General features: G+C 45.9%; 7 protein-coding genes across 7 annotated transcripts; 4 read left to right on the top strand and 3 right to left on the bottom strand.

Annotated features, from left to right (window-relative positions):
* Nucleotides 1-221: 221 nt before the first annotated feature.
* Nucleotides 222-1,088, top strand: TrAFT101_008348 (uncharacterized protein; the record flags this gene model as incomplete). Its single annotated transcript, XM_024906488.2, has 1 exon — nucleotides 222-1,088. The coding sequence occupies one exon, from the start codon at nucleotides 222-224 to the stop codon at nucleotides 1,086-1,088; it is 867 nt and encodes a 288-aa protein (XP_024762239.1).
* A 4-nt stretch (nucleotides 1,089-1,092) lies between these two features.
* Nucleotides 1,093-3,349, bottom strand: TrAFT101_008347 (uncharacterized protein). Its single transcript, XM_024899823.2, has 4 exons — nucleotides 3,047-3,349; nucleotides 2,907-2,982; nucleotides 2,525-2,835; nucleotides 1,093-2,450 (listed from the first exon to the last, which is right to left on the bottom strand). Exons 1-4 carry the CDS (start codon nucleotides 3,242-3,244, stop codon nucleotides 1,359-1,361), a joined length of 1,677 nt encoding a protein of 558 aa, XP_024762240.2. The 5' UTR covers nucleotides 3,245-3,349; the 3' UTR covers nucleotides 1,093-1,358.
* A 693-nt stretch (nucleotides 3,350-4,042) lies between these two features.
* TrAFT101_008346 (NRPS) lies at nucleotides 4,043-10,722 on the top strand (the record flags this gene model as incomplete). The annotated part of the gene is made up of 4 exons (XM_024906489.2): nucleotides 4,043-7,664; nucleotides 7,737-7,838; nucleotides 7,923-8,179; nucleotides 8,257-10,722. 4 exons carry the CDS (start codon nucleotides 4,043-4,045, stop codon nucleotides 10,720-10,722), a joined length of 6,447 nt encoding a protein of 2,148 aa, XP_024762241.1.
* Nucleotides 10,723-11,129: 407 nt separating this feature from the next.
* On the bottom strand, nucleotides 11,130-12,101 carry TrAFT101_008345 (uncharacterized protein; the record flags this gene model as incomplete). Its single annotated transcript, XM_024899750.1, has 1 exon — nucleotides 11,130-12,101. One exon carries the CDS (start codon nucleotides 12,099-12,101, stop codon nucleotides 11,130-11,132), a length of 972 nt encoding a protein of 323 aa, XP_024762242.1.
* Nucleotides 12,102-13,032: 931 nt separating this feature from the next.
* Nucleotides 13,033-14,935, top strand: TrAFT101_008344 (uncharacterized protein; the record flags this gene model as incomplete). The annotated part of the gene is made up of 6 exons (XM_024906638.1): nucleotides 13,033-13,157; nucleotides 13,255-13,351; nucleotides 13,415-13,457; nucleotides 13,526-13,954; nucleotides 14,011-14,553; nucleotides 14,613-14,935. The coding sequence occupies 6 exons, from the start codon at nucleotides 13,033-13,035 to the stop codon at nucleotides 14,933-14,935; spliced, it is 1,560 nt and encodes a 519-aa protein (XP_024762243.1).
* A 1,214-nt stretch (nucleotides 14,936-16,149) lies between these two features.
* On the top strand, nucleotides 16,150-19,432 carry TrAFT101_008343 (putative NRPS-like protein biosynthetic cluster; the record flags this gene model as incomplete). Its single annotated transcript, XM_024899897.2, has 3 exons — nucleotides 16,150-16,488; nucleotides 16,552-18,960; nucleotides 19,025-19,432. The coding sequence occupies 3 exons, from the start codon at nucleotides 16,150-16,152 to the stop codon at nucleotides 19,430-19,432; spliced, it is 3,156 nt and encodes a 1,051-aa protein (XP_024762244.2).
* Nucleotides 19,433-19,960: 528 nt separating this feature from the next.
* Nucleotides 19,961-22,953, bottom strand: TrAFT101_008342 (putative secondary metabolism biosynthetic enzyme). The gene is made up of 4 exons (XM_024899816.2): nucleotides 21,202-22,953; nucleotides 20,774-21,139; nucleotides 20,628-20,710; nucleotides 19,961-20,573 (listed from the first exon to the last, which is right to left on the bottom strand). The coding sequence occupies exons 1-4, from the start codon at nucleotides 22,688-22,690 to the stop codon at nucleotides 20,121-20,123; spliced, it is 2,391 nt and encodes a 796-aa protein (XP_024762245.2). The 5' UTR covers nucleotides 22,691-22,953; the 3' UTR covers nucleotides 19,961-20,120.
* Nucleotides 22,954-27,849: the final 4,896 nt, after the last annotated feature.

The raw sequence follows: 27,849 nt of genomic DNA, 5'->3' as shown, positions 1-27,849 counted from the left end.
CATTGTCTTATTGATGCAGTTAATCAGCCCATTGTCATGCTATAGTGATGGGATCAGGAAGTGAAGCAGTGTAGAAAGCTTATTTACTTTACCTGCTAATACAGTTGCTAGCAGTTAATCATAATTCCTATTAAAGACTTCAAAACCAGCAGCCACTGGATACACTCAGAAAAGCAACTTGTAATTATTATCCAAGGACAACTCAAATTCTTTCTCTCATCATGACTCAGCCACGGTTTTTGGCAGATGCATTCCCTTACACCAAAACTATCAATGGCCAAGAGATTGCGTTCACAGATTATGGCTATGCCCATGACGGGCCTGCTATTGTGACTTTCTCTGGGTGGAATTCCGACCATCGAGGTTATTCTTATGTCACGTCATATCTCATGGAGCATCATCGTGTTATTAGCATCTGCTTCAGGGGCCATGGACCTAACCGTGATAACGTCGAAGATTTTGGGTTCGATGACCATGCCCAGGATGCCCTAGCTCTGCTGGATACGCTAGGCGTCGATCAGTTTATTGTTCTTGCAGCGTCACACGGAAACTGGGCAGCAATGAACTTGGCTGAAATTGCGGGTCGTGAGCGCTTGCTAGCAATCTTGATCCTGGACCATCTAGCGGTTGATGCTTCTCCTCAGTTCTACGGAGCGCTGAAAGCTCTACAAGGGAAAGATACTTGGCGCCAGGCGACCGTAGCGTTCTTCAAAAGCTGGCTTGGCGGTACCCAAAACGCAAATATTCAGTACCAATGCCTTACCGCTATTGGAGGCTTTGGCTATGAGACCTGGGCCCGATCTGGCAGAACGGTTGAAGCAGCATACAGAACTTGGGGCTCCCCATTGAAGAGGCTTGAAGCACTGAGCGATCCTCCTTTGGTCCACCATGTTTACAGCCAGCCTGGTAGCGAAGAGTATGCAACCCTTCATCGAGAGTTTCAGCAAAAGCATCCAGAATGGTTCTCATATATTCATGCCAAGGGCGATACGCATTTCCCCCACATTGAGCAGCCGGAATTGGTCTTCAAGGAGACAGTGGCGCTTATGGAAAAAGCTATAAAACGAGCACTGCCAGCCAAAAATTGATGTAACGTAGTTAGAAATTAGCTTATATACAGATGCATGTATGTATATAAATATATTAAATTCCCTATATACCTACTCATGCTTGAAATCATTTTCCTCGCCGTTACCTCAAAGTACCGGCTATTATGATATAAGATTTCTAGAGTAGTAATTACATGCGCCATTTCCCATGCTTAAATTCCAAGTTGAATGCCGTTTTGAGTGAGTCGGGATGTTGAATTTGCGATAAAGAAAAATAACGTGATGTCCGGTTTTCGAGTTCCAAGGGACTTAAGTCTCTTCCGTGTTTTCCCTGTTGGGCTGAGGATGATCTTTTTCAATGATTCCTTGATCACCACTGAGTTCCTGATTGATGTCATACTTCTGAACGAGCAGACTTAAGAGGAGGCCGACTCCAGCCAGTGCACAGCACACTGCCCAAACAATACGCAGACTATCCACGAAAGCAACCTTTATGTCGTGCTTGTCCTGACCATCAGGCATTGCCTTGATGATATCAACCAAGCCTGCTGCGTCTGCACCATAAGCAGTCGCGTTTGCCGCAAGATTAGGGTATTTGAGCAAGTTGGCAACCATGCGATTCTGGAAGACCACTCCTCCAATAGCCACCCCCACAGCCTGACCGAGCGACCGGAAGAAGCTGAACAATGCTAAAGCCATAGGAACATTCTCTGGAGCGGTGGCTGCCTGGATGGCTGTAGCGACCGAAGGGAAGAGAAACCCGAGGCCAATGCCTGAGACCAGGTTCAAGAAGATCCATCCAGGTATGCTTGTACCTGGCTTCAGAATGCAGAGCAGGCCCAAACCAAGAGTTGCAAGAGCCCAACCTGACCAGGTAGACCAACGATACCTGCCAGTCTTTGTAATAAGCGCACCAGCGAAAGCACCAGCAGGCGCCACAGTGAAAGTCTGTGGGAAGAGACATACGCCAGTCAAGACTGGAGTGTATTCCTTTATAGCTTGGAAGTACAGCGGCATGTAGTAAACAATACACCACACAAGCAGTCCTGAGAGCGCAGAGCTGAAATAGGAAACACCAGCAGTACGATTGTTGAATAGTTCGATCGGAATGATTGGATTAGGGGCGATGAATGCTTCGTAAACGACGAATAGGGCAATACCGGCGATACCAAGAATAAGGGGGACCAGTGTTCTCCACGAATCCCAACTATACAAGACACCGCCCCATGTCAATGGAATGAGGAAAGATGTTGTGCTGGCGATGAAGACAATTGAACCAATGTAGTCGATTCGACGAAGTTTCTCAGCCAGTGATGTCGGGACAAAGTGGAGATTCATGAAGACAACGACACAAAATATGCCAATGCCGATGAAAGGGAAGTTGATGTAAAAAATCCATCTCTAGTACGATGCCAAGATATGTCAGCTATCCGAGAGATAGAGAATAATAGTGCTAGAGTTGTATGGTTCCTTACCCATGAGGCGTCACCTGCGAATGCGCCTCCAATAATCGGGCCAGTCACGGATCCCACACTCCACATGGCATTCATCAGGCCGTAATATTGTCCTCGATACCGCATTGGCACCAAGTCGGCAATAAGCACCTCAGTGATGGCTGAGATACCACCGCCTCCAATACCTTGTATGCATCGGCCAACCAGCAACTGGCCAACCTTCTTCGAGACACCAGCAACTACAGCTCCAACGAAAAAGAAGATGATGGCAACGATGAAGACAGGTCGACGGCCAAAAATGTTGGAAAAGGAAACAAAGTTTGGTTGAAAAACTGCACGCCATCAAATTAAGTAATTGTACAGTCGAGCAGATACGCAAATTGAGCCAAAACTAATGACCTACCTGTCGCGCATAGCAGAAATCCAGTACCAGCCCAAAAGGTCTCAATTCCGGAACTACGAAGAGCCCTAGAAATTGTCTGTACAGTGATTTTTCACGGTCAGCTAATCACGTCGTTTGTTTCAATAATGTTATCTACTCACCGGCAATGCCACACCAATGGATGTGCTATCTAAAGCCACCATGAGGGTCAAGACACAGATGGTAATGAAGACGAAAAGCGTGCGCTTTGAGATTTTCCATTCTTGCTTCGTTGGGTCACTGCCGCCTTCAGAGTCAATGTTCTCACCAGTAGTGAGAACCTCTGGCAGAGCAGAGCCCTCTGTTTCTTGCTTCGACATTTTTGCTTACTCTGGCCTGAAGGCGTAGTTGCGCAATGCAGCTGCAGAGGTGTGGCTTCTCATGCAGGCTTCAGACAAAACAGATAAATGCAGGACAAGAAAAGAAAAGAATGGAAGAAGGAAAGGAGGCTGGCTGCTGTTGGTTGCTGTCATGTCGTATTCGGTTACAAATGAGGAATAAGGTAGTATTGCAGATGAGGTATAGTACGTTCGAAGTACAGTCAGTATACCAATGGCGCCATTGAGTAAGACGAGAAGTCTGACGAATAGTCGCCGAGAGTGTTCCTAGAATGGGTTAAACGCCGACAGCATAGCTAAAGACTGGTGTAAATGTTTAAAAGCATCTACATTATAAAATAGAAATTAATTAATAATAACACATATTTTTAACAATAATAGAGTAGTTGTAGAATTAATCACTCTTTGGTACACCAATAAAATACCCTTTTTCTTTAGATTTAATCCTATATCTATAATCTGACAAGCGCAGTGAGGCATTTTAAAGATCCGATTATGGAATTAATACTAGGTTCCTAATTAAAGTGTGGTAGCTAGCTTCGAATAAGCCCGATTTGGCAAATTGACTATAGGTAAGATATGGGGTATTTGAAACTTATATTGTCGACGGAGCATTCTATCATTGACGGTATTGATTTGTAGCTCGTGCTTATATTGGACGTGACTGGAATATTCCTTCTTATTTGCATCTTCATTCTCATTCATTCACGATTCTTTCGTTTCGTTCCATTTTAATATTTTCCCGTCATTTCTGTAACCATACTGAAAACAGCAGACAAGATGGCGGGTTACGCTGATCAAGCTATCACAAAACCTACAACAGTATGTGATCTTGTCGAGCAGTGGGCACAGAGGCAACCAAACCACATTGCCATTTCTTTTGGAAATAGAACAGTTACATACTCAGAACTTGATAATGCAGCAACTCATATTGCATGGCTTTTGTCTGAGAAGCAGGTTAAACTTGGAGACAAGATTCCTGTGCTAGCGCAGAGAGGCCCGGAAATGGTAGCCTGTTTCTTGGGCGTTCTTAAGGCTGGCGCTTCATACATTCCTATTGATACAGAATCTTGGAGCGAAGACCGAATCCAGTCAACACTGAAGCGAGTATCTGCCCGAGTTATTTTAAATACTTGTACAGAAGAATATCTTGGATATGAAGAAATTTCGCATACCGAGATTGAGGAAGCCTTTGCGCCCGGCACAGAGCGACACTGGCAAAGGAAAGAGGACCGCCCGTGGAAAAGAATCCAGTCCACTGATCTGGCCTATATAATTTTCACTTCAGGCACAACATCTACACCGAAAGGTGTCATGATTCCACACAGCGCACTCTTGAATTATGTCCAGCAAGGTGGAGAGGAGACTCCTTTCAATCTGAACGCAACACCCGACGATACTGTCATGTTGATATTCTCACCGGCGTTCGATGCAGCAACTGGTGCCATTATGACGACTCTTTGCAATGGCGCTGAACTGAGGATTGCAACCACCTCTGATTTCTTACATACTATAACGCTGTGTACTATTGTCGCGTGCACGCCCTCTGTTCTACAGACAATACAAGATCCATCGACTTGTTCTAAATTGCGTACTATTGTGCTCGGCGGAGAAGCACCACCGATTGCGTTGGTCCGCAAATGGGCAGAATCTTTGCCAACCTCTACCATCTACAATTTCTACGGACCAACAGAAACCACCATTGCTTCGCTTGTGGCACGACTCCATGCTGATAAGCCGATCACTTTGGGACGTCCAATGTCGAATGGCCGTGTATTATTGCTTGATGGAGAAACGGAGTCTGATTACGGAGAAATTTGTTTAACTGGCCCAGGCCTGGCCAGGGGATATTACGAAAACGAAGCGCTCACAGCGGAAAAGTTTGTGTTCTGGCAAGGTGAAAGAATTTACCGGACAGGAGACTTTGGCCGATTGACAGATCACGGACTGGAATTCGCTGGTCGAAAGGACAGTTTTGTCAAAAACCGTGGATTCCTTATAAACCTCGATGCTCAGGTGATCCCCATGCTTAGCAATAGCCCCAATGTCATGGCGGCTACAGCTTTTATGTATCGTGGCCGACTGGTAGCCTTTGTAACGCCTGAAACTGTTGATGGCGTTGCTTTACGAAAGAATTTATCTCTGGAGTACGATGCTTTTATTATACCGGATTTGATTCGCGCAGTGGAATTTCTTCCGCTCACTCCCAATGGCAAGGCCGATAATCGTGCTCTGCAATCGTTATTAGACGCTGAAAGCTCCCAAGCGGTCGATGGTGGTTTGCTACAAGGCATTTCTAATACTGATTCAAAGATGGAAATATTAAAGGCTGCGCTTTCCTTTGCTACATCGATTCCCCTGTCAGATATAACAGATAACAGCTCCTTTGCGGAACTAGGTGGAAACTCGCTGGCGGGGTTGAAAGTATTATCCTTTTTACGCACAAAAGGCTTTCATTTACGACTTAGCCTGCTCTTTGACCTTCCAGACCTAGCTACTATTCATGATGCTATAGAAAAGCTTGATGAGGGAGAAGGAGATACAGCAGATCAGGCAGATGCCCCTACCTCAGGGCCCTTGTCAACTCTTCAGGCCAAGATGATTCAAGCAGGACTTCGAAATCCTACTGTGAATTACATGCTTTTACGAATTTCTTTACCTCATACAGGCAAGACGCTGAGTGGAAGTAGATTCCAGTCTGCATGGCGGCGCGTGATTGAGCGACACTCAATTTTTCGCACTACATTTGACCTGAAGCATCAATTACAGGAAGTGCAACCAGAGCTTCATCTTGATTGGAGTAACGAGGAAACAACAAAAGATCAATTGCAAAGCATTATCCAAATCCGTTCTCAGGAGATGCGCAAGAAAATTTCGTATATTGAACATGGAGATACATTCGTCCCCATCTCAGCCTACCGACTTATCACTGTCCCTAACATCGGCTCTACGCTCTTATCTCTTGTGCATCACAGTATAGCAGATGGTTGGTCATTCAGTGTGATATTGGAAGAGCTTCGATTAGCCTTGGACGGCAAATCCCTCTCAGATCCTCCACAGTTCATAAACATCGCCAAGACTCAAACCCGGCTACAAGAAGATGCCCAGGGCAACGCATTCTGGGATGCGCTACTGGAGAATAGTTTAACACAGCCGCAATTGACGCTGCCGAAGCCTCCTTCTGATACACCAGCGGCTGACTGGTCCAAGAGTCTTCAAGTTAACCTTGGCTTCACACCGGAAGAATTGGAAACTAAAGCACGTCTTCGGAGAATCACGCCCGCAACGATGATCTACTCGGCGTGGGGTCTGGTTCTATCAAACTACAGCTTTACTGATCGGGTGGCATTTGGTGCAGTGTTTTCTGGAAGAAACATTGATACGATGAATGTCGACCGAGTGGCTGGGCCACTCCTGAACACATTACCGTTTCCTCTGGAGTTTAAGGAGGAACAGACTGTAGCTGACGTGCTTTCGACTACACAAAGCCAACTTTTGCAAATGTTAGAGTTCCAGTGGTCTTCCGATAAAACAGTGGCTAAAATGCCAGCAGAGAGGATAGCTAATGCATTCCAGACTATTGTGGTCATGGAATACGATCTGCCAACGCTGGCAGGAGTCTGTGAAGCGCTCCCAGAGCCATGGGGAATCGAACGCGACGATATGATGGAGTTTGGTATCTCCTTACTACTTGAAGTAGACGATGATGGATGTCTTCGGGCTCGTATTCTATATGATGGTTTGCGATATACTGAGCAGAGTATTACAGGCCTGTTGAACCACTTCAAGAGTGCGATCAAAGGGCTACTTGACGACAAGAATACTATGGTTCAGGATGTTCGAGCGAAGCTTATCACGGGAGAGGAAAGACACAGCCTATTGAATCCACCACGCGGTCGTGTTGGAAATTACCAAGGGTATGACACTATCAAGGATGCGTTTGAGGCCTCTGCAGCAAAATGGCCAGATTTGCGAGCTCTGGAGTCGACTCGCGGTTCAATGACTTACCGAGAACTTGACGAGGCTGCCAATAAATTGGCTAACCATCTGAGATCAATCACAAAGCCAGGGAGTGTTGTTGGTATTCTTACTGATGGTTCCCTTCACTGGGTTGTGGCTATCTTAGCAGTGCTTAAAGCAGGCTGCATTTGTTGTGCAATTGATGTTAATCTCCCAGCAGCGCGCATCGAAATCATCACACAACAGAGTGGAGCTACTGTTTTTATTGCTGCGAACGAAAATTGTGCTCGAGTAATCCAGAATACGCCAGAAAAGCAAATTATCGTCTCCGAGGAATTTGTAGCATCTTGCAAGACACAACCACATCAACTCGAGACCATCTCAAAGCCAAAGGACGTCATCTATCTCGTTTTCACGTCAGGAAGCACGGGAATTCCCAAAGGTAGGAAATCTAGCAGAGTAAACGACACATGTTTTACGAACCTGCTCTATTAAAGCTAACTTTTGGATGTAGGTGTTGCTTTGCATAACCACAGCCTTCTCATGGTTATTGATCATGAGCCTACCCGTCTCTTTTCTGGGCCTGGTCGTCGTAATGGCCAAGTATACGCTCTAGGTGAGTCGCGTGCATTGAAACTTAAATAAATATGGTGAAAGATCAATTTTCTAATTGAGCACTTCTTCTGCACTTGCACAATAGGTTTTGACGTGGTTCTGGTTGAAATCTTTGGTACAATTTGCTATGGTGGCACACTTGTCTTAAAGGATCCTAACGATCCTCTGGGCCATCTTAAGCAGGTTGACGCAGCGCATTCCACCCCATCACTGCTGGCAGCTCTGTCGCCGGATGAATACCCAAATCTTGACACTATTGGTCTTGCTGGAGAAGCCGTCCCTCAAAGTCTTGCTGATGCGTGGTCGCACAAGCGGTTGTTCAACTTTTACGGGCCGAGTGAGGTAAGAAACCAAACTTTTATGAGCTTGCGCCCGCTATATGAGTTAACATTTCGATTAAACTAACTTGCCTTGAATAGTGCGCACCTATTTCAACTGGGACTGAGCTTTTGCCTGGTGACAAAGTAACCATCGGCAAAGCTGTCCCCCATTTAGATCTTTACCTGCTGGACCACCACCAGTGTCTTGTTCCGCCAGGAATCACGGGAGAAATCTATCTTTCTGGAGAGCAAATGACACGTGGATACTGGAATTTGACGAACCAAACTAAAGCTGCATTTTTGCCAAATCCTTTCCATCCTGACAGATTAATGTACAAGACGGGAGATTTGGGCTGTTGGACAGAAGACATGAAGGTGGCATATGTGGGCCGTATTGACAACCAAGTCAAAGTGCGAGGATTCCGAATCGAAATGGAAGAGATTGAGCGTGCTCTTGTACGAGCCGATCCTGCTATCCAACGTGCTGCTGCCATTGTTATTGACGGCATCCGCATTGTTGCTTTCGTGACACCAAGCACTGTTGACACTTCAGCAGTCTCTCGAAAAGTCAAGACATTACTGCCAGCTTATGCTTGCCCTGCCCAAGTCATGGCCTTCGAATCGTTGCCGCAATCATCAAATCTCAAGATTGATAGAAAGGCGCTTCGGCTTATGGCTACTGAGTACAAAGACATAGGAGATGCTCCATCATCTCCAACGGAAAAGATTATTGCAGAAGTCTGGAGCCAAATTCTTAATTTCGAGGGCGGTGATAAAATACGCATCACCAGAGACGATGACTTTTTAGCTATCGGAGGAAACTCTTTGTTAGCTATTAAGGCTGCTCGGCTGATTTCTGAGTCTATTGGATATCACATCCCCATGCCACTTCTAATCAGAGAAAGGGTCTTATCTGGCCTCGCGCAAGCTATCGATGGATATAAGGCTCAAGGAGATCTAGAGGATGGACTTACTACTTTCAGATCCTTCTTATCCAACCTATCCTCCCCGACAAGCCTGGCCGTCCCCCAAGCACCATCAGAGTTGGAAGAAGAGCTATATGTTTGGCATACTGTGACTAACACAAAATCTCTTCTCAACACCGCATTTCAGTTCATCATCGAAGGTACCGTAGACGCTACCTTGCTAAAGCAGGCTGTGGTCTCCGTGATCCAGAAAAACCCAATTCTTCGAGCCCGCTACGTCCTTAGAGAAGGGATATTATTCCGCTTAATCAGCGATGAAGTTGTCGAGCCGCTGTTTTTCACCGGAGGCTCGTTAGATGACAAGGAATTTCAGGCCTTGATTGATAAGCCATTTGATCTAGCCAACGATCAACTTATTCGAGCGGTCATCTGGAGCCAAGAAGATGAGAATTCTAAAACAACGACGTCGCTCTCACTTATAACTCATCATATAATTACAGACAAGGCCTCGATTGCTTTATTATTGCAATCAGTGAGTGAGGAGTACCAATTAGCAGTTAATGGTATCACTACCCATACACTGAGTGGAGATACAAGCTCTCACGACGGCAATTACATTGAATGGACTCAATGGCTTCAGCAAAATAGCAAGCTACCTGTGACACCTGAAATGACAGCTAAACGGGAGTTCTGGAAATCTCGAGTTGAAGGTATACAGTCTATTGAGTTTTTGGATAACCCCGAAACTCAAACTGTTGACATCGAAATACCCGGCCACCAGTCTTTCGTCATACCAACCACAGATAGTGCGGGCTTTTCACAACGACTAGCCCTGGCTGCAACAGCACTTACAGTTTCAGCTGTGTTTGGTAACACCGATATTACGCTTGGTATTCCGTATATGAGCAGAGATGAGCCTGGTTCGGCAAACTTAATGGGATTATTCCTTGACCGCCTTCCAGTGCGCTTTGTTCTTAACGAACACAACATGACCGATTCTGCCCGTCTCATTAATGACATTACATCAGAGGTCAATCTTTCAACTGAGAACCAGATACCCTACGCCAAAATTCTACAGTTGGCAAAGGATAAAAAGTCTCTCTTTGATGTCATGGTGATTTATCACTGGCAGTCGGATGCCCTGGAACACTCTCTCAAGATACCTGGAGCTCAAATCTTGAGCAGACCTATCCGAGCCCGAGGTGCCAAGTTCCCCCTGCAGTTAGAGTTTAGCGAGCAGCAAGATGGACTACACTGCGGGATCGAGTACAATGCCTCTAATATCTCTCCGTCGCAGATGGCAGCTATTATTTCCTACATGCCTATAGTGATCAAGGGTCTTGTCTCTGGCTTAGCACCAGCTGAGATCCTTTCTTCATTCCGAACTGTCAAGCATATTAATCCCTTGCTAGCTATGCCTACTTTCAAGAGTAAGATTGCTCAAGTTTGTGAGGCCTTTTCTGAGGCTCTGGCTATACCTCTAACAGAGATTGCTCCCGATCTGACACTGTTCGAGCTTGGAGGAACACCTATAACTGCGATTCGGCTACACTATTTATTAACTGAAAGGGGCTTACATTGTGATTTGCTTAGCATTATCGGAAAGCCTACAGCGAAACACATTGCTTGGTTGTGTTAGAGACATAGATCTACCGTTATACTTGGTTATATATACAATGAGCTTATAATTATTACATTTTCGGTTTATATAAAAAAATAAACAGATCAATTCTGCGCCCTGGTTATTGTTGAGTAGCCTTAGTAGCTTTTATTGACAAGAGCAGCGATCACTGAAAGCGAATAAAGGACAAGAGTATAAAAGACATAAGATACGCGATAATAGCTTGTACTGACCGTTTTCCTTTCATTATATGCTTTCAGTTTTTGGAGGTATAGTCTTTAAATATCTCATATCTCTTATCATATCAAATTTGTCTTTATATCTCTAGAAAACCAACATACTTATTCCTAGCCTCGGGTACTAAACATGTGATTTAAATACAATATAAGGTAGGTGACAAACTCTCTACAATGTAGCCATCTACCTCACTGCACGAGTGTCTTATAATATTCCACAGTAAAGCCGCTTAGCAAGCTAGCAATAGCTAAAACATAGCACTTGCCGGCGTACCATCCATAGCCATTGAAGTGGCCAGATAGTAGAGTAATCATAGTAAGAAGGCAGATAGCCGGACCTGTAACAGATAGCTGAAAGAAAAAGGGACTCATTCCAGTAGACTGTCCTGCAACGAAGAGAAGTGTCGTGATTCCGATAATGAGAGACAGGAGTAATGTCGTCATCCAATTGCGGAAGAGAACTGCCATTCCTTTGACCCCTGACTTCAAGTCATCAGCCGTATCCGCGCGCGCGTAGACGACATCATAGAACATGACAAGCATGATAATGCAGGCCACAAGGCTAGCCGTTGGAACAATTTTGGCTTCCGAAAGAGGATCCACGCCCACGGAATATGGTGCTAGCACTATAGCAACAGATAACGTTGCACCTAGAGGAACTTGGGCGAAATGCGTGAAGCGTTTTCCAAAAGGGTAGATGCATGCTAACACGACAGCTACGGCGGCAGCCGCCTTACATTCAAAGGGAAATTCTTGCAAGGATACGAAGCCGAGCGCTATCAGCGCGGTAGCATAGACATGCCCCTGAAAAGTCGAGATTGCGCCTCGTGCAATGGGTCTGTTTCGGCACCGAGCCGTCTGTTTGTCATAATCTTGGTCGATGTTGTCGTTCCAGGCGCAGCCAGCGCTTCGGAGGAAAAAAGTCCATATCGTAAGTTGAATGGCGCGATTAATGACTAGAGGTAAAGGCAACGGAGCCGATGCAATCTTAGCCGCATAGAGGAGGCCCAAGATGTAGGGGTATAAGATCATGTAGATGCCATGTGGTTTGTCTATACGAATAAGCTCAGCGTAGGGGACCCATGGTGCTGGCAGATAAGATAGAAACCCTTTTGTGGGAGGTAGATATTGAGGAGGAGAAGAAGCTTTTCCAGGAGCCATTGTTGATCGTTTGTAGACTGCCGCTAAGTTTGGAAGACTTTAATGGTGCTTGTGAGCTTGTGATCTTGTAAACGCAAGGCAATTTAGTTTGGTCTCTATATACCTAAAAGTCTCATGCAAAATCGAACCAATGAATTGTTTCAACAAAAGCGTATAGCTATTCGGAGTCGGAAGTGGTATTTCTGACGGAGATGAAACAAGTTGATAACAGTATCACGAGTGCAAACAGAATACGTAATGACTTATTATCTTGCGGCAATTTAGCAGTAGTTAGGCTGTTTTTTACGAGATAGCGAGATGAAACAGCAATTGCTTTAATTCGTAATCTACAAGCAAAGTTTAGTAATAAATATATGGTATTTATTATCATTTACTTGATGGAAGAAAATCCGTAATATTCTTCATCCCATCCCATTGCCGAAAGGCGCGGCCCATCGGTGCTTATATGACGAGAGCATTCTGCACTATCTAAGCCGCGATGGTCTACTCCACCAACTGTGAAATCTGATCAAATCAATCCCCAACATGTCCACTGTTTTGGCGCAATTGGCCCTATTTGCGGCGATTTTTCCAAGTTTAACTAGACCAAGGATCCTTGATTCTGGTCTAGTGTTTTATATGCCGGCGAATATTACTTGGCTTTTCGTAATATTCCGACATGATGCGGGTACCTGATTTGCAAAGGTCATCCAATAACAGCAAGGGTTTTATCCTTGCCAGTCGTCTCTACTGCTTGCATCGGGCATAATTTTCTGCAGTATCATACAATAACATGTACGACTTTTTTTTCTCGCTCTGCTGGTAATTCGATAAGAAATATACATATACGCCCCATAGGGTCAACGTACATAATACATGCATGAAATAATAACAGACTCATTCCGCCCCATTCATTACGAAACTGGACGAATAAGCAGCATTCACTAGAAACATGGCAATTCCTGAGAAGTGCACGGTTCTTGTTGTTGGCGGCGGCCCAGCTGGCTCGTACGCAGCCTCTGCTTTGGCAAGAGAGGGCATTGACACAGTCATCTTGGAGGCTGATAAGTTTCCGCGGTAAGCAAATCTTTTGTTTCTCCAAGATTTACTGTGTCCCTTTACATAAAAATCATCTAGATACAGCAAATAGGAACAGACTACTAACTAATTTCAGATATCACATTGGAGAAAGTATGCTGGCGTCGATGCGCCACTTTCTCAGATTCATTGATGTAGACTCAGAGTTTGACAGTTACGGATTTACAAAAAAGGTAAACTCAGCCTCGAGAGCAAAGCCATTCTAAGCAATCTATTAACGATTTCTTCTACTGCAGGTTGGCGCAGCGTTCAAGCTGAACCCTAGAAAGCGCGAAGGATGTAAGTCTACGCGTATTGCGTCAGATGTTCACACAAAATGCTAATTTGCATGTGTCTGCGCAATATAGATACAGATTTTCTTGCTGCTGGTGGCCCTGAAAACTACGCTTGGAATGTAGTTCGGTCAGAAGCAGACCATTTGCTGTTCAAACACGCTGCCAAGAGCGGCGCAAAAGCATTTGACGGCGTTCAAATTAGGAAGATTAACTTCATTGATGTCCCGTACAAGGGCTCTGGGGAATTGCCACATGATTATCCCGGCCGGCCTGTTTCAGCAACCTATTTGCGAAAAGATGACAACACTACTCATGAAATTAAATTCGACTACATCGTTGACGCAAGTGGTCGTGTGGGATTGCTCAGCACGAAGCATTTGAAGAATCGTAGATATAACCAAGGCTTGAAGAATGTTGCTACTTGGGGCTACTGGAAGGGTGCAGGCGCATATGGAAAGGGAACACCAAGAGAGAACTCTCCATTCTTTGAGGCATTGCAAGGTTTGTACTCACAACGTTCTTCTGAGAAGTTCCAAGCATCTAAATATCGCGCACAGATGAAAGCGGCTGGGCGTGGCTTATTCCCTTGCACAACGGCACTGTATCAATTGGCATCGTTATGAACCAGAAGATGTCTGCAGAGAGAAAATCACAGGCTGGCTCTCCTGACTCCAAGACATTCTATTTGAACTGTCTTAAGGAGCTGGCGCCTGATCTCACCAAGCTTGTGGAGCATGGAGAGCTCATCACAGACATCAAATCCGCCGCGGATTATTCATACAGCGCCTCAGGCTACGCTATTCCCCATGCTCGCATCGCTGGGGATGCCGGCTGCTTCATTGATCCATACTTCTCTTCTGGTGTTCACTTGGCTTTCGTCGGTGGCCTGTCTGCAGCCACCACTATTGCAGCGGCCATTAGGGGAGATTGTTCCGAAGAGGTTGCGGCTGACTGGCATTCCAAGAAAGTTGCTGATAGTTATGTCCGCTTCTTGCTGGTGGTACTGAGCGCCTATAGACAAATTCGAGCTCAGAATGAACCGGTACTGAGCGATTTTAACGAAGATAATTTTGATCGCGCGTTTGCCTTTTTTAGACCTGGTAATTACTTCTTACTTTATTCTACAACTATAGATCTCTCCTGCTGACATCTCTCACAGTGATCCAAGGAACAGCAGACGTAGACACCAAGCTCTCCCAAGAAGAGCTCACAAAGACTCTCGAGTTTTGCAGCAACGCCTTTGAGCCCGTTAAACCCGAAGATCGCTCGAGCATGCTGGAGAAGCTCGGCCAAAATCCAGATACTGCATACCAGGTCGACCTCTCTCCTCAGCAGAGAACTGTCGTAGACCACATTCGAGCTAGACAGATGATGAGAACTGAGGATACTATGAACATCAATAGCTTCGGAACCGACGCAATCAGTGGGTTTATTCCTAACTTGAAGCGGGGAGATCTTGGACTTTTGCCAGTTGCCGCCTAAGCACTGCAACATGCCTATCTTAATTATTGGGATGCTGTTTTTATGTTGACATTTTTACTTTTAAAATTCCTTGTCGCATATCATTTCATATAGAGAAAGGAAAATGAGGGAGAAAAAAATTCTTTCCCTCAGGAAGAAGACCAGCTAGTCAATCATGTTCAATCCCATTCTTCTTGTATCCACAAACGCAACACTTTCTCAATCGTACACTCATTTGGTATCAGATTTTGTGAAATCTTCAATTGCGGGCTGCATGAGAGCGAAAAGCGATGACAGAAACATCCAGCTAGCGGCGCTATCAATTCCAATAGAGAGCGGGTCAAAGTCGAGAGGTACAACTTTATCTCTTTAGCAAACCTTTCATCAAAATTGATAATCAATCTCATATCTGAAGTCTAAAGTTTAGACATTCAGCGCAGAAGCCGACTGAGGACGTTGCAAAGTAGGCATCTCCATGTACATCTTCGATAGGTTTTCCGTCTCTAGAGCTCCTTCGCTAAACTCAGATTTGGGAGATGGAAACAGAAAGACTTTGGAGAAAAGCACGAGAGAGAATTCTGATTCAATTTGCTAACAAGTAAAAAAAGTATTCACAACAATTGGTATAGCTCTGGTAAGCTGGATCAAACGAGCATATTTGTCAGCGATCACCGGCATCACAGCGGAAATTGGCGTGGTCGAAGTGGCACTGGGCGCTGTCCTTTTTATTTGATACACTACGAAGTATATTGTAGTAGGTAAACATTGAAATATAACGATTAACGTGATACCCTTTCCCCTTACAAGTGTCTGTATCAATAGTTGCCTGCTACGTAATCTATGACAGATGCTTGATAACCTGTCTCTGTCTGGAACAGCCAGGGATTGAAAGCTATCGGTTGGTCACTAGACTAATTTGGAACATGCGTCGGTGAGATTTGACGGATTTGTAGTTAGTAATATGTAGGCGGCGGATTATAATTATTGGCAAAACATCTGTAAAATGCATAATAACTAAGGTTTCTAAATTTATATGAGTACTTTATTTTAATTCCACACTCGAATAACTTGTGAGTATTGTTTTCTATTTTATAAAAATTGTAAGTTTTGGTAATAACAGGCATCACGTTTCTGGGCCTTGTCCTATCACTATATACATCCAAGGCGTAGCTATATACTGTATATCGCAATCACTCACATATTCGGTCAAATCCTGGATCTATAACTCGAACACAATGCGTCCATTTGTCAAAGCTAAAGTTGACTTCTTCTCTTCAGAGAGAAAAGAAAACTATGTCCACTCTCTGCCAGAGTTGATCGACTTCAATGCCGTCCATAATCCCGACCACCTATTTTGCGTTCAGGCTCGGTCAAACGAACCCCCCATCAATGTCACAAACGCACAGTTCAAGTTAGCAGTCGACCAATGCGCTCAATGGATTGCAACTAACGTCAAATTGCCGACCGCCGCAACCAAGAATGGTTTGGCCGAAAGACCTCCGGTCGCTTTACTCATGGAAAGTGATTTTGGCCTTATAGTGCACCAGTTTGCTCTTGTCTCCATGGGTATCCCCGTTTGTTCACCCCCTCCCTCACCTTGTTCATATTCAACGTATCTCAAACTCTAACTGTTATAGCCACTCGTACTTTCCGCCCGCCTCAGTCCTGAGGCTATTTTTCATCTCCTAAAAAGCACCGAAGCATCTTCCCTTATTATTTCACAGAGGATTGCACAGGCCACCAAAGGAGCTTTTGGAAGCGTCAAACTCATCGATATTCATGTCGGTCAACCATATAGCTCTTTTTATGACGTGGCTGAAGATAAAAGGGTCAAGAGAGAGGCTGTTTATCCAGACAACGTTGATGCCAACATTTTACTATTGCATTCCTCTGGCACCACTGGCCTTCCCAAGCCAATTGCTCTCACTCACCGACAGCTAGTATTCTCCGTGAGCCATGGCGATTTCGATACAGAAGAGGAGGCTCAAGGAATTGTCATCTCTACCCTTCCTCTTTTCCACGGATTTGGTCTACTTGCTCCTGGGCTTTCCATGTCAATTGGAAAGACCGTGTGCTTTCCAGCCTCTGATCGCATTCCTGATGCTCAATCAATCGTAGACCTTGTCAACACTTCTGGCGCAACCGGCATGATGACGGTGCCTTTTCTTCTTGAGGATATGGCTGCACTCCCGAATGAGGTGGGTTTGAAGATACTGGCCAAACTGGATTTTGTTGGAACGGGAGGCAGTGCTCTCAGTGCCGCGTTTGGTGCCTCTGCTGCAGCTGCAGGAATTCGACTCCTGAATTTGTATGGAACGACAGAGACAGGTCCCCTTACTAAGACATTTGCGCCTAAAGATGGATACAATTGGAAGTATTTCAGACTGCGAAAGGATATGCTCTTCAAGGTTTCAGAGTTGGAGCCCTACAATGGCGAAAGACGATTCAGGCTGACCGTGTTCCCCTTTGGCGCTGAAAAGCCGTTCGAGATTGCCGATCAACTCATTCGAAGCGAAGCATTTCCCGAAACCGATTTTGCTGCTATTGGTCGCGACGACGACGTGGTTGTTCTTGCGAACGGCGAAAAGGTTAACCCTCTGCTCCTAGAGACTGCACTGACGGAATCTGGACTGGTCAAATCGGCAATTGCGTTTGGAGAGAACCAATTTGAGATTGGTGTGATTGTAGAACCTACAGAGTCCATTACTGACAATGAGAAGGAGAACTTTAAGAAAAATATTTGGCCCATCATTGTCCAGGCAGGAGAGCGGATGGATGCCACGGCGAGAATTTACTCTCCTATCGCCGTCATCGTCTTATCATCCAGCGTCGTGGTTCCTAGAACAGACAAAGGATCTATTGCGCGAAAAGAAGTATTTAAGCTACTTGAGGCAGACATCGCCCAGGTTTACAAAGACTTGGATAGTGGCGTGACTGATGTTCCGCCGCTTAACTACGAAAACTTGGAACAAGATCTGAAAGAGTTGATTCAAAAGCGGCTTAAGCTACGAGTAACACCAGATGCTTGGACTATCGAGGACAACATCTTTACCTTGGGTCTAGACTCTCTACAAGCTACAACACTGCGCAGAATTCTCCTATCCGCGGCTACAAAAACGCCGCCCGATGTTATTAGAAGGGATTTTGTCTATGTTAATTACTCTGTACAGGCTATGGCAGATGCACTTCGACAGAATGCCTTGTCGAACACAAGCGGAGGAACCTTTGGCAAAGAGGTGGAACGCTTTGCTCAAAAGTACTCCCTCAAATCCCTCAGAGCCGCAGAGTCAGGCAACTCTGAAGGCACAACTAAGCTTGTTGAGGGAGCGGTGGTGCTATTGACAGGCAGCTCAGGCAGCTTAGGATCCTATGCGTTAGCAGAACTAGCAAAGTCGCCTCATGTTGCCAAAGTGGTCTGTTTACTAAGGAAACGCCCCGGTAGCGTAATCAACCCAACTCCTGGAGGATCCAAGGTTGACAAGGCTTCTTTTGTTGCCAAGGGCATTGAGTTAAGCGAGTCCGAGTGGACAAAGATTACGGCCCTGGAAATCGACCCGACGGCAGACAATTTGGGGCTTCCACCTATGGTTTATGCAATGGTCTCGAAAACGGTCACTCATGTGTTGCATGCGGCGTGGCCGATGAATTTCCACATGCGCCTCCCATCCTTCGACTACCAGTTTGCCTTCTTGAAGAATCTCTTGCAGCTGTCCGTCGAAGCGCCGCAAAAGGTCCGATTTTTGTTCATATCGTCGATTTCCGTCCTCGCAAAAATGGGGCTGGACAATCCAGGACACAGCATCCCTGAAATCCCACTAGACGTAGAAAGAGCCGCTTGTGGCATTGGATACGCCGATGCAAAGCTAGTCTGCGAAAAGATGCTGGAAGAGGCATCGTCGCTCTACGGCAATGCCCTAGAGGTATCCATTGCCCGATGTGGCCAGTTGACGGGGTCGCGGAAGACTAGTGCCTGGAATGTCATCGAACAGATCCCGATGCTTATTCGAACGTCTCAAAGCCTGGGTATACTGCCGACAATACAAGGGGTATGACCCTGTCTCTCTCTTGTACAAGCATATCCTCTAAGTAAGCACTAACTTTGTGTCGCAGACTGTTTCCTGGATCCCGGTTGATGACGCAGCTGCAGCGACGACTGAGCTTCTCCTGAATACGGCTGGCCCCGGCCTGGTCACCCACGTGGAGAACCCTGTGAGGCAGACATGGGATGGAATCTTGGAAATTATCCGAGCCGAGCTTGGGATCACAAAGTCACTTCCCTTTGATGACTGGCTAGAGCAAGTGGCGGCTACAGATGATAAAGACGCCGATTTGTATCCTGTCAAGAAGCTCTACGAGTTCTTTAAGCTTTATTTCCTAACTGCCTCTTTGGGTACTGTTGTTATGGCAACAGATGTCAGCCGCAAGAGTTCCTCAACTCTTCGCGAACTCACAGCCTTGGACAAGGATGTCATTGCTGGGTATGTGCGGTACTGGAAAAGAGCAGGGTATCTGGACTAGAGATAGTGCTGCTGCCAGTTTGTTACACTTTTTGATTCCGTAGTAGTGGAACTCGAATAAAGTAGTATTCTGTATATGGCGGGGGCAATGAGTTCCTTCATGTATGCATTGGCCCCTAGTCAGGTTACAGCAGCTTGACAAGGGACAACAATGTACCTACTATGGGAAGTCGCCGACGGAAAACTGAGGACAACGGATCGGCGAATATAGCTAAATAGGATACGGGGTGCAAAATCCGAAGCGCGTATAACAGTACAGGCACTTGGGTCCCTAAATGCACCTGTCTAATAAGGGCAATAAACTGGTAAAACGAAAATTAAAGTAAACAATGACTTTTCTTTTTCGCATATTTCATTTATTAAACGTTAGCTGCATGAAACTGTTACCACGCGCGCGTGCTACTGTATCATCTCCCCGCCTCCACAACTTTGTTATACTATGCTAGCACGTGTTGTAATATGTAATGATATTGACTATAAGCTACTTGACACGATGTCTCAATAATGGTCACGTCACATTTACTGAGCTTCTCATTTCGTCTACAGATTTAAGATTATATTTACTCAATCGAGCGATCTCTAACTTAACTACTGCCCATAAATGGCGGTGCTCATGAAGGAGTTTATGTTTATACCGCATTGTGAATTAAACTATTACAAATGAAATAACTGACTCAACAAGTATTCTTTCATTCCGAGTTAATCCCCAGTATGTCAAACAAAAACTTGTAACCCGGGGCCACCCAATCGTCCCATTTCGCCATTCCGGGACTCAGGCTTAGATCGTAAATGTGGCGCTGTCCTGGTACCGGAATGAATCCGTTTCTAATTCCTTGTTTTTGGAGAGCGTTGACAAAGTTCACAGAAGTATGAAATGGAACGATTTCATCCTCGTCTCCAATGAGGACAAAGGTCGGTGTGTGATAGTTGCCCTTTTGTACTTGAACCAACGGGCTGATGGCTGCAACACGCTCTGGCTTTGGGGCTTCCAGGGTGTCACCATCAGTTGGAATGCCATCCAATAGTAGTGCCACCCCATTTTTCTCTTTTACGAGAGCTAGAACAAGCTCAGAGCGAGGATCTCCAGGTTTAACCCAGCCCATGTTAGTTGTATCAGTGCTATTAAATGCATGACTCGTGACCTGCAAACACATTAGCATCAACTCGGGCAACAACATCCATCAACAATTACATACCGTCTGAGATCCTAGTGCTTTCTGTATCTCGCTCATAGACATCGTGCGGGGCTGATACTCTTTGCCCATTCTCAATGAGTCGTCTAGGGTTTGTGTTAATACGAGGAAAGCAGACGGGATAAAATTGATGGAGTCATGGTAAATACCTGAAGGGTCATAGTGCGTTGGGCAGTAAAATGCGAGGATTGCTAATGGTGGTGGCAGACCAGCTGCTGGCGTTGTCCAAGCAGTAGTCATTGCTAAATGTCCTCCAGTGGACCAGCCAACAATCACAATCTTTGAGGCATCAACATTGATACCCCTTTCCCGCATAAAGAATGGAAGCTCTGTTCTTGCCCAGATATAGGCGTCCCGAACATCTGTCATCGACCCGTCGATGATATTTACCTGGGGACATAGCCGATAATCTAGACTTATTGGCAAGATTCCATGTGTAAGTAGAAACGATGTTTGCGAAGGCCGTATAGCCTTTCTTGAGAGTGTCAAATGGCCGCCGCCATGAATCATTAATGCTATTACGCGTAAAGTTAGTCGCTCATTGGATAGTCATACATAGGCTTGTAGTTGAATGTACCTATAGGCATGATTTCAGAGGGTGGCTCCAGCGGTATAAAGACATCCGCTGAGATTTCGATGCCATCGACCTGTTTATAAGTCACCGTTTCAACTCGGTGTCTGACATGTTGTCGGGGTTTTGATGGTTTGGCTAGATAGCCATTTGTGTGATTGGTAGTGTTACCATTGGCATTTCCGTTGGCGTGTCCTTTGACACTTTCGTGGCTATCCTCATGTTCAACAGCGGCGCCATTGGTTAACATATTATCTCCATTTGTAGGTTTCGGTAGCTCACCCGCCATAGCGCTGTGCGAATTTGTTGTCGCGCTCGACTCTTTCCCATGAGACAAAAAGTAATTTCGAAGTTCAGTCACTTGAACTGTCAAGATGTCGCTCGCAGATATTTCGATGCTAAACTTGACTCGCAACTCATCCGCAAGCTCGACGGCAGACAGTGAGTCCAAACCTAAACTGCTGAAGCTTTCATCTTCGTGGATATCGGACGCCGATAATCCGACGTAACTGGCAACCAGTGCTATGACGTCTTCAAAGTTATGGTGAGATCCCTGTGGCTCCTTTGAAGACGAAATGCCAATTGTTGCCCGCTGATCGAATAGTTGGGTCGTTATAGGTTCTTGTCTCGCAACAACAGGAGCTCTACTGTTTTCAATTCTACTCTCAGGAGTGCGTGGTTTGGCCACGTTTACTCGCGGATTGGTGCCGTCGAGAAGTCCTTCAAGTATGCTGGATTGGATTTTTGTGAAGGAGATTTGTGACCCAAAGACGACCAGCTTTCTATCACCAGAAAAGACAAAGACGTCCCCAACCGCTCGCCTATCTCCATCCATACCAAACATGGCGTAGACAGCCCATCTTCGCTGGCTCTTAAAGTCACATGGTAGAATTGTCATGTTTTCTATGCTGGTTGCAACAAAGACTTCATCACCAGCATTCTTCCCACTTGTGTTAATCAATAAGCCGAGGACCTGAATAAAGGTATCCAGCGATATGGCATCCATAAAACGATCAACCGTACTCTCATGGCAGTCAAATGTCTCTGCTGGAACCTCTATTTCGGCTACAGCCTGACCGGGAGCCAGCGTGATAGACGAAATGCCCTTCAGCAGATCGGCATACTCAACGACTCTTGAGAATAAGGCATACGCAGTTCTTTTCATCAAATGCTCTGCATTGCGATCCTTGAGCAAACTTTCCATGCGTTCCAGTATCAATGTCTCATAAATCCGAAAGTCTGGCGCCTTTTCTAATGTCTCAAATTGTCCATCTGCGTGCTTTGTCTTCAAAGACCTTCGGTCCTCTTTGTCAGTGCTATTGACTGAAAACCGCCATGAGTTGACATTTGTATCCTCTACTAACATGACTCTCACTTCCCGGCGGTCATCACAGCCTAAACCACTATGAAAGCCAATCTTACGGAAATGGAACGTCTGTCCGTCAAAATCCGCCCCTCTTTCTTGGGCGCACATCACTGCGGATTCCATGTACATCGATGCGGGGCACAGGGGCCGTCGACGAAGAGCATGACCTGTGACCGTGTTTCTGTACTTTTCACTTTGAGTGTATAGCCGGAATTCGTCATCTCTTCCCACCTTACCAATGAAGCTCACTAGCTGGGTAGATTGGGAAGTAACTCTTCCATTTGTGGGCTGAGTTGGAGCCTGAGATCGCTGGATTTCGATTGCGCGATCTACGTGGTCCAACCAATGGCGAGAACTATCGAATGTGCACGGTGGAAGCCAAACATGGCGGAGTTTCGATTCTTCAGGAGAAGAGAACCCCCACCACGAGACAGAAAGACCTTGTTTCCAAAGACCAGCTGCCGCACTAGTGACTGCCGAGAACGAGCGACTTAGGGACTGGAAGGTGTGCACCCCAGACTTTTCAAGTGCTTTCTTTGTCATGGAGATGACCGGTGTGTGCCATCCAGCCTCTAGCCAAACGCAGGGCCCAAGCCGGCTCTCTAATCGCCGAATGGCGTGACTGAAATAGACGCCATGCCTTGAGTGTTTAGTGATGTAACCAGGCGTTATGTCACTAACTGGCATCTCTGTGCATGTCTCCAGGGGAATGCGAGGCGCGTTAAACGTCAACGTCTTTGCAAAGTCCATCAAATCTGGGAGCAAAGGTTCAGTCAACCTAGAGTGAAAACCATGGCTGACATCAAGACGCTGATACCGGATGCCACTGAACTGAGGGTTGTTGTTGATTATTCTCTCAACTCTTGCGGTGGAAGATTGCTTTCCAGCAACAATGTGGGCGGTGGGGCTATTATAGCATGCAATTTCTACTCCGTCATCTATGAACTCCGTCTCGGAGTCTGCTATGATTCTTTGCGTGGTCTCCAAGTCAGAATAAATGGCCAGCATTGCTCCGGAGTCGGAGCCCCATTTGGCCTTGATCAACGATGCTCGTTTCGCAACCAAATGCAGAGCATCTTCCAAAGAAAGAACTCCGGATACAGCCAGTGCTGTGAGCTCGCCCAGACTATGGCCAATCACTGCGTCTACCTGTAAGCCACCTTCTAGCCAGCAACTCGCACAAGCATATTGAACGGCAAAAGTACCCGCATGAAGTGCAACCACGTCTGTGACAGCCTCCGACTGGCAGAGAGAAGACATAATATCTGAGTAGCCCAATCTCCGGAGGATGCTATTGCAATTCTCCAAATGGGCTCGAAACCTTGGATACACGTCGCATAGACTTGGATCAAGGCCGATTTTTGTCTTTGATTGGCCCGAAAAAGCAAGAACAACAGGTTTTCTCGTTTTGGGTATTTCAACACTATTTACAAGATCTGCTTTCAACTGATGCGCTAGATCAGATAGACTGTGCGCAGTGGTAGACCATCGGATTCGATGGTGTTTTCGGCGCTCACTAAGGGTGAATGCGACGCTGCCAATGTTTAATCCTTGCTCAGAGTCTTGAATGTATGAAGCTAGTCGATCGGCGTAGGCTCTCAAACTTTCTTGTGTATTCGCACTTAAAAAGACTGGGTAGGACGACGGTGAATTAATTTTTGGCTTCTCGCTCCCCGCAATCCATTCCGAGCAGATAAGCGCAGCATTGCTTCCTGAAGCACCGTAGCTGTTTACACAGGCCATACGAGTTTTCGCTTCCCATGGAACCAACTTGGTTGCAATCCTTAGGTTGTCAGGTTCAAGCGCAGGAATTTTCGGATTCAACGTGTTGAACCCGGCCTGTGGGGGAATGCCTCGATGAGCGAACATGGCGAGAACCTTGAGAAGACTGGCAACTCCTGCAGCAGTTTCACTATGGCCAACATTGGCTTTGAGAGATCCGATGTGCACAGAAGATGGCCGAGATGGTCCCCCAAACACTTCGCGAATGCTGGCGATTTCGATAGGGTCCCCCACTTGAGTTCCAGTACCATGAGACTCTACATACGTAATTTGCCCGGGATCTATACCCGCAGTTTCGACTATCTGCCGGTAAAGTGCTTTCTGAGCATCTCCATGCGGTACTGTAATCCCGTGAGATAGGCCGCCTTGGTTTGTAGCCGAAGCAGGGATAACGCCAAGGATATGATTCCTGTCAGCAATTGCCTGGCTGAGCGGTTTCAGAACAACAAGCCCTACACCGTCTGCCCGGCAGTAGCCATCTGCAGACTCATCGAAAGGCTTGCATTGACCAGATTTGCTGAGAAACCCGGCTCTCCCTAGATCAATGTAGTTCTGAATGCCGGTGATGATGTTGACTCCGCCAGCAAGGGCCATAGGGCAGTCACCAGCCTGGATAGCTCTGCAGGCATGATGAACAGCCACTAATGAGGCTGAGCATGCTGTGTCAATGACCTCCGAAGGCCCCGTCCAGCCAAAGTGGTAACTGATTTTGCCAGAAAGAAAGGCGCGAATGGTTCCGGTTGCGGCGAATGCTGAGGGTGCATATGCGGTGACATTTTCAGAATACTCGGTATAACTTGCACCGATGAAACAACCGATTGGATCGCCATTCTCTCGCCGGTGGTTATGCAGATATCCGCTGGCATCCATAGCCTCATAGGCACAGCTTAATAAAAGACGCTGCTGGGGGTCCATGTATGCCGCCTCTTTCTGGCTTATACCAAAAAAGCTGTGGTCAAACTTGTCAATTCCATCAACAAAATTGCCAAACCACGTTCGCCCTGTAGCCCAATCTTTATCTTGTGATGCTCGGAAGGACTCTTTCAGCTTTACTCGATCCTCACGTAAGATTTCAAGCCGGGATTCTCCCCTAGAAATGAGGTCCCAGAGTTCTTCCAGCGTATTTGCCCCTGGTAAGCGACAGGCAGCGCCTACCACAGCGATTGAACTGGGTGGGAAAAGATCGAGCGATGATAGACAATGATCTCTCGGAGGCTTTTTCAAACCTTCAGTGATGCTCATGATATCCAACTTTGTAATGTCGAGGTCGTTCTTCTGAAACGGCGAGAGCGGTATGCAGTCTCCGAGGCCAATCATGGCTATGCGGTGAGACTGGTTTCCCGTCTGTTGGAGATCATGTACTAGATTGTTGATGACAGTATCCCAGTCGCAACATGATGTGAGGATAGTGGTTATGATTTCGGCTGTAAGAGAGCAGTTTGAAAGGACTTGGCCATTGCGGTTTGATCGTACGGGAACTTGGAGATCCTCACTATTTGGTAGCTGTAAGTCTGAACTGCGCAGACAGAAACCCAATAGCTCATCCGCAAGAGTCATATTCTTTGGATTATGTATATTGCTTCGCATGTGAACCATCTTGGATGATAGTCCCAGCTTTTCGATATACGCCCGGATTGTAGCAATCTTCGACGAAGGAGCAATGAGACTTATCGTCTTGGAGTCGGATATGGCAGAAACGTAGGACTATTTGACATCTTTAGTATACATACACTAGGTTTGTGCGGCAATGAACAAAATCAGCAGATGGCTCTTACTTCTGGGAACTCGTGTGTGATTTCTTCAACTTCAGAACCAGATCTCAACCGTACCACCATAGTGGTGGAACCCAACGAGGTTGGATCGGAACCAACTTCGCCGAAAGCCCCTATCCCAAAGGATATTCGGACAGCTTTGGCAGCATTTTCTATGAGTTCAGTTTCGTTTTTTGACGCTGCAACAATCATAGCCGCCATGAGTCCAGCGCAGAATCCCTGAACGCCTCCCGACCGTAGGCTGAGTAAGAATTCAGCATGTGTGATACCGGTCTGCTGTAAGTACTGGACATATTGAACAGTATGTATTATTGTCAATAGTGGCAATGTGACAATCCCTGACATGTTACCTTCCAATCCTGAAGTCTCTCCCGTTTCGAGCCATGTTGGAAAATATCTTGCATAGGCAAGGCCGTGCTCCAGAGGAGCAATCTTAGGATGCTGATTAGCAAGTTCCTGCCATGTATCTGGAAGCCTTGAGACAGCTTTGCAAAGGGGCACATAGACGGCCGATCCTTTGAGAATTGAGTGAATTCGATCAAGATACGACTTTGGGGTTGCGTGACTTTGGGGGGAGAAAATAACTCCCGATACATTAGCTGTGTCCATATTCAAGTTGGATAAACTGTTCATCGACATCGTGTAATGATCATAACTATGCGATTTGAAAGAACATCATGCATGTATGAGCTTCATTCACAAACATGGTATCATAAATAGGACACTTTGTAAAACGTAGAGACTGACAAAGCATTCCCAAGGTTTTCTCATTCAGCTCCTATCTACCGATGAAGATACGACTTCACCGAGCTAGCAAAAATACCAAGAAACGTGACAAATAGACTATTCCCTACTTGCCTGTATTAATCAATCGCAATGTCTCACAATAATCAGATCTTGTTGCGGCTCGCAGAGGATGTGCTTAATACAGGCAAGCGTGGTGGATGCATGTCAGATTTGACAGATTTGGGAAATCTCAGCGACAGCTTTGTCGGCGTCTGTTCATCGGCAGCTTTTTTTTTTCACGTTATGATCCGTAATAATATAGTCTATTACGGTTTTCTATAAACAACCTGGAATCAAACAAGGGCCGGGGGGTCCCGCAGAGTAGCTTAGAATCGTACCTTGACATGGAGCATAAATCGTCTGGAATATCCATCGCCCAATATTCCTTTTTCCCGCAATTAAGTACATGGGCGTATATCTAATAAAGAAAACGAAAGCCAGGGGGGGCAAGAATACGAAAAGCAGAGATTTTTCTGTTTTCGGAAGCTCTACGCAGTATTATTGGGGCGTGTTGGTACTAGTGTGAGGTGTTGCTTTGAGATTGCGCCAGGGCGGTTGACATCCCGGGATAATAAACGCCTGTCCAGCATTTTCCAATACTAGTACTTATCAGCACTTGTGAAAACTATGCCAATATATGCCACGTTGCTGTAGATAGACAATGCAATGCGGAAAGTCCGTTGACGATATGGTTCCACTTTTCTTCTTAGTTGTACTAAAAGTGGAAAAAGTCATCATCTTATTGACAGCGCCAGGATACAGGTTGCATAGTTCATCGGCAGAGTGGTGCGTTTCACAATTTAATTTATGGCGAACTCATAGCTAAAAGTTGCTTGTCATGCTGTTATAACTGAGAATTGCCGGTGATGAAACATCTGACGCAACCAGCATGGAGGGACTATTCGCGGATTGATCGTTTCACTCATACATTTTTACCACTCAAACGAA

This window comes from Trichoderma asperellum, chromosome 5, assembly GCF_020647865.1.
Source record: "Trichoderma asperellum chromosome 5, complete sequence".
NCBI classification, from domain to species: domain Eukaryota; kingdom Fungi; phylum Ascomycota; class Sordariomycetes; order Hypocreales; family Hypocreaceae; genus Trichoderma; species Trichoderma asperellum.
This window is presented reverse-complemented; position numbering and strand designations above follow the sequence as displayed.